The 6,002-nt window shown below is 40.8% G+C and overlaps 1 protein-coding gene across 1 annotated transcript; it reads left to right on the top strand.

The window, feature by feature from the left end:
- The first annotated feature begins 3,240 nt into the window (after positions 1 to 3,240).
- On the top strand, positions 3,241 to 5,268 carry LOC122927779. The gene is made up of 3 exons (XM_044279979.1): positions 3,241 to 4,519; positions 4,742 to 4,898; positions 5,189 to 5,268. The coding sequence occupies exons 1-3, from the start codon at positions 3,500 to 3,502 to the stop codon at positions 5,266 to 5,268; spliced, it is 1,257 nt and encodes a 418-aa protein (XP_044135914.1). The 5' UTR covers positions 3,241 to 3,499.
- Positions 5,269 to 6,002: the final 734 nt, after the last annotated feature.

The following is a 6,002-nucleotide window of genomic DNA, read 5'->3' as shown; positions in this document are numbered from 1 at the left end:
CTGGTGGTTACCCTCCAGTGATATCCAGACCCATGTATACGAGTTAAAGGGTGAAAAACTGGGGACTTCCAGAATAACACCCTTAGGATGTGCTAAAAGTGAAATCTATTGGTTGGGTTTCACATGATCAGCTAACTTTGAGGGGGGTCATATATCATGCTCCCCAATGGAAGCATGGTAGCAATTAGTGCTGAGGGAAAACAAAGTTCACAAAGTGGACTTCGATACAAATTTCAGGGAAAACTTGATTCACCACAAAGCCAAATTTCCTCGTGTTTCATGGCAACAAATCAGATTTTCCTTGAATGGCAGTAATAAAGAAAAAAATCACTTACCTCATACGTTTGAACGTGAAAAGGTGTCCTCCACCATTTTGATTAAAGATCCCGTACACAGTGATGCATTTCTTGGATCCAACGGACCATCATGGTGATATACACACGGTTTCTCACGTGATTATTTGGTCTTTCGTCTTTTTTCTTGGATCCAACGGATTATTCTCTTCTCTGCGCTTTGGCATGGAGAGGACCTCTTTGTCACTTATTTGAAAGAATCCCACTAAATCACTATGGAAGAGGATCACCTATGATCATCCTTAGATTGGACATGTAGTAGATGATCTATTTGATATATTTGATGTACTAGATTGTTATTATTTTTATTTATATAATAATTTTTATTTTTATTTATATTTTTTGTTTTGTCTTAGTTGTTTATATTTTGGTGCAGCACTTCATTGATTACCTCATCCTGTGAAATGTTTCCTCATTTATGTGGCCTGTGTGTGGGGCGCTGTGGGCGACAGCACAGAGCGAAGAATCTCTCTTTTCCCCTTTTTTCTAATAATGTGAAGAGTATAAAAAATGGTCAAATACAACAATTATCTTGAAATTATAATCTGAAAAATACTGATAAAAATCTTTTACATATAATAATATATAAAATAATAAAATGTATTATAAAACACAAAAAGAGATTATTATATATAAAAAATAATTATAAAAAACATTAAAATATAAGCTAATAAATTGGATATATAAAAAATTGTAATGGTGGAAATTGGTTATATGCAGAATGATAGTATATATATAAAATATAAAGAACTGAAAATATAGTAAAGAATATTTATATATAAAAAGTAATGAATAAAAAATATAAAATATATAAAATATAAAAATAATATAAAAAAAACAAAAAAAAAACCAAAACAAATAATAATAATATAATTAATATAAAAAATAAAATATAAAAAATAAAATATAAAAAATAAAAAACTTTAAATAATTTTCTTGTCCCAAAAAATTTCTTCAAAAGGGAGAGAATTTAAATATTGACAACATAATTGATAAAATTAATTTTCATAAATTAAACAAAGAAAGGTTGAGACAAGATGTAATAGTAGGGTAAGTGTAATTTTCACATTGTTTTGGGTGTTGGTCACGTTGTCGAATTAACACGTCAAGTCTTAATTGACTGACGGTTAATTCTGCACATGAATTAACTAGACGATAGTAATATAAGTCTAATTGAGGGTTTTAATGTGGTTTTTTGATATGCACTAATTCATTTTTATATATGTGTATACTTTTTTCTTGAATATAGCAGATTTTGTACCAGGCTATCTGCAATAGTCATATTTTCAGTATTATACATTTATACTCTTCAACATTTTATCCTTTGTTAGTTCATTTTTTCGCAGCTGTGCACTCGCCCGCGGCTTTCCATATACTTCTGATCCTTTATTCAGGTCTGCGACGCAACTTCCGGCCGTTGACACGCAGTGGATGTCCAATGGGCATGCGCGGCTGTTCGCATCCGGTGCTTGGAGCGCAGCCCGCGGCTCCTCATACACTCCTGGTCCTGCAATCAGGTCTGAGTCTCAGCTTCCGGCTGTTGACACGCAGCGGGTGTCCAATGGGCATGCGCGGCCGATCGTATCCGGTGTTTGGAACGCGGCCTGCGCTTGCTCTTTTGGGCGCATGCGCGGTCGACACAGCCGAACGCTGTATACATGTGGCTCACTATATATGTTATAATGCCTGCACGCTGGCACTCTGTACATCTTCACCCACCCCCCTCTCCTCTCTCCCCCTCTCCTACTTTATGCTAATGAGGAGGTTGCGGCCCCCTTCCTCCACATGGCGACCTGGCACACAGGTAAAAATCATCAGTAATTGATTATCTTGTATATATGTGTATAGTCATGGAGCATTTGAGACTAGGCACTCCTGAGGAAGCTAGCAAGTCTGGCGATACGCGTTGGGCTCTTCTCCTGACCGCCACGCAGGCCCCCCATCATGATATACTTTTTATGATAAGTATTTTGAATCTTTCATTCCTGTTGATGGATTACATGCACTTTATTGTTATCTACTAATTGATGTGGGGGTTTGTCCATATGCCTGTGGTGAGCCAGGATGGCATGTACTGATATATGGTTTACATGGCCTTGATTTGTTGTATACGACAATTTTTAATCATTTTGTGTTGTGTCTGTCTTTTCCAATAAATTTGTTATATTTTAGATGTGCGGCTCTCGTTTCGGTATTCTTTTTCTTCTTTTTTGCATTGTCAATTTCATACCGTGAGCCGGCACTCTTTTTCCATTGTTGGAGGTGCCCCCAGCTATTGTATCCCATGGTTCTAACTTTTTAGCAGTGTTTCTTCACTGTCTTCTTGGGGAGGCACTCCTATTTACATTGTTATATCTATTTGATAGTCTGTGTGTCCATATGGCAGTGCATGTGGAGGATAGGGAGGCGGCATGGAACTCTCAGGTTTCTGTGGTATTCCAGGGGGAGGGGGGAGATTTGGAGGACGGTGGTGATTTTAGGGCTTTGAGTAATGAGCTGTCTGATGCACACAAGTTATTTTCTAGGGTATGGTGGAATGTTAAGAGCCTAGAAGAATATGTTAAATGTGGTATTATCCCTAGGGGCCTCAGGGTGCAGAAATTTCCTGCCTGGGAGGTAACCCCCGAATTTAGAAGCACCTGGGAACAGGGTTTATCCCAATGCTCTAAAATCCTCATGGGCATGCTTATTGAGCATGACAAGGATCTACTGCGCTTGACGAAACAGAGGCTGGTCGGTCTGGAGGCAAGGCTGGCCCTACATGACAAAACTAAGGTTGAGAATTACTATACCAAATTAAGGGAAATATTGGACAAGTATGACAAAGAGATAATGATGGGGAAGAAGTCTAAATTTCAAAGGGACAAAACAGATTTTGAAAATAAACAGGCCTTTAAGTGGAAGCATGCAGGGAATATGCGTGGCCAGGGTAGAAATAATACCATGAATCCATCAACAAGAATAACTGGTGGTCACACTGATCCTAGTGATCAGAGCTTGAGTGAGGGCGATTTTTTATCAGAAGCCAGCGACGATGGAGGACAAGGAGGGGACTACGCAAATCCAAGAAAAAGAGGACCACAACATCGCAGGGGCAACAACTATCCACTTTTCCAAAAGAGACGACTACAACAGTACTAAATGGTATGGACACTAATGCTCTTCAGGTCATAAATCTATCTACATATAACCTGACCCCCCAGGAGAAATCCATATTGGAAAAAGGACTCTCCTTCTCCCCCATGCGAATCTTGGACAAATTTGAATTTGTTAAAGACACATATTTGTTTTGCAGACAACTTTGTTTTAAACTTCTATATAATCAACCATCAATTTTACAAACTCTGGCTGAGGATGAACGTGGGGTATTCATGGATCTCATGGACCTTCTGCGAGAAAATGAGTCCGAAACAGGTAGGAGGTGTTTCACCTTGAATAAGCCCTCTCTACTTACCCCTTCATTCAATTTATTTCCTAACATTCAACTCTTTTTTCAAGCCATAGTACATGAGATACAGAAACTTAAACCTGATTGCCTGCAAGGTAGAAACCTGAATAGCCTGGAATCCGATACTATACGAAAATTGCAGGTCAATAGCACCTTTGTCATCAAAGAGGCGGATAAGGGCGGTAATGTGGTCCTATGGGACATGGACTTATACATACAAGAGGCGACTCGACAGCTGAAAAATGGAGCATTTTATGTACCCTTACCCTCGGATCCCACAGTGGTTTTCAAGAAAAAACTGGACCAACTATTGAAATCAGCTCGGGATATGTTCATCATTACTAAAAAGGAGCATCAATTTCTCGAGGTGAGTGAACCGATTATCCCCACGTTCTATATGCTCCCGAAAGTGCATAAGGACCTCCACAACCCCCCAGGTCGACCCATTGTGGCCGGCATTGGGGGTTTGTGTGAACAGGCCTGCACTTATTTGGACTTTTTTCTCCAACCTATGGTTCTAGGATTACCCTCATATGTGCGGGATTCTCTCCACCTGATTGAAATGTTGGAACAACTGTCAATTACCTCTAATGTATTGCTGGTGACCTGCGACGTTGAGTCTTTGTACACGAATATTGCACACAAGGATGGCATTAGTGCCACTACCTACTTCTTGGAGAAGTCAACCTCGGGGGAGCCAGCCCACCGCGCCTTTCTGGTGAGTCTCCTGCATTTTGTGTTACATCACAACTATTTTGTTTTTGATCGGACTTTTTATAGGCAGGAGTCCGGAACGGCGATGGGGGCACGCTGTGCGCCCTCCTACGCAAACCTCTTTTTGGGTTGGTGGGAGGAAGCTTGCGTGTACCCGTCGACGTCTTTCCGGGAGGGCGTGGTGGGCTGGTTCCGCTATATTGATGATGTCTTGTTCTTTTGGCAGGGCTCCAAGGAGACCTGTATCCAATTCATCGAAACACTGAACCAAAATGACTTGAATATTCATTTGACATATAATATCTCGGATGATACGGTGGAATTTTTGGATCTGAGACTGCGTAAGGAAAATGAACGGATTGCCACATCCCTTTTTCGAAAGAGTACGGCCACTAATAATTTGTTACATTATCAAAGTTTTCATCCAGCCCATATGAAGAGAGGAATACCAAAAGGGCAGTTTCTTAGATTGCGGCGCAATTGTACTAACCTAACCGACTTCAGGACAGCTTCGGCAGATCTGACATCACGGTTCCAGAAAAGGGGCTACCCCAGGAAGCTTATCTCCCATGCCTATGAAGAAGCGAAGAGCACTGAGCGAATGGAATTGTTCACTCCGAAACCAAAAACCAGGGATGGCAGGATACATTTAATTACACGCTATAACAATCAGTGGTCAGCGTTATACAAAATCTTGGAGAACCATTGGTTCCTGCTCACTTCAGATCACAGATTGACGCCCCTTTTGGATGACAAGCCGAAGATTATTGCCCGCAAGGCGCCCTCCCTCAAGGACCAACTTGTGTGCAGCCATTTTCAGCGTCCCACACGGGGACTAAACAGAGGCATTAAATTGAAGGGCACACACCCCTGTGGCCAATGCAACGTCTGCCCATTCATGTTGGGAAGAGATAACTTCGTGAATGGCAAGGAATGTGTACGTTTGCACCATTACATAAACTGCCGCACCAGAAATGTTGTTTATGGGATCATTTGCCCGTGTAAGAAATTGTATGTGGGCCAAACCTCACAAGAACTGCGCAAACGGATGCAGCAACATATGTCCAATATCAATCTGGCCGCTCGGGATCAAGCCGATGAGGAGAAAATTCTTACTTCTGTGGCTGCACATTTTTTGGACCATCATGGTGGTAAGTACAATGGTTTACAGGTGGTGGGTTTGGAGAAAATAAATTATAGTATCAGGGGTACACGGATGACACAATGTCTGCTTAAAGCGGAATCCCGTTGGATTTACAATCTGGATTGTTTGTCTCCGCAGGGCCTTAACAAGGAACTTTTATTCACAGGTTTTTATGCTAGGTAATGTTCTGCATTTCTCACTTTCTTTTTGTTTGTTTGTTTCTTTTAGATATACACACGGTTTCTCACGTGATTATTTGGTCTTTCGTCTTTTTTCTTGGATCCAACGGATTATTCTCTTCTCTGCGCTTTGGCATGGAGAGGACCTCTTTGTCACTTATTTG

Source organism: Bufo gargarizans, chromosome 1 (assembly GCF_014858855.1).
Source record: "Bufo gargarizans isolate SCDJY-AF-19 chromosome 1, ASM1485885v1, whole genome shotgun sequence".
Lineage (NCBI taxonomy): Eukaryota > Metazoa > Chordata > Amphibia > Anura > Bufonidae > Bufo > Bufo gargarizans.
Note: the sequence above shows the minus strand (reverse complement) of the source record. Positions and strands in the feature narration are given on the sequence as shown.

Coding starts and splice junctions, on each gene's coding strand:
- LOC122927779 (XM_044279979.1), top strand. CDS start 3,500: ATGGACACTAATGCTCTTCAGGTCATAAATCTATCTACATATAACCTG. Junction 4,520..4,741: donor CAGCCCACCGCGCCTTTCTG/GTGAGTCTCCTG, acceptor TTCTTTTGGCAG/GGCTCCAAGGAGACCTGTAT. Junction 4,899..5,188: donor CACATCCCTTTTTCGAAAGA/GTACGGCCACTA, acceptor TATAACAATCAG/TGGTCAGCGTTATACAAAAT.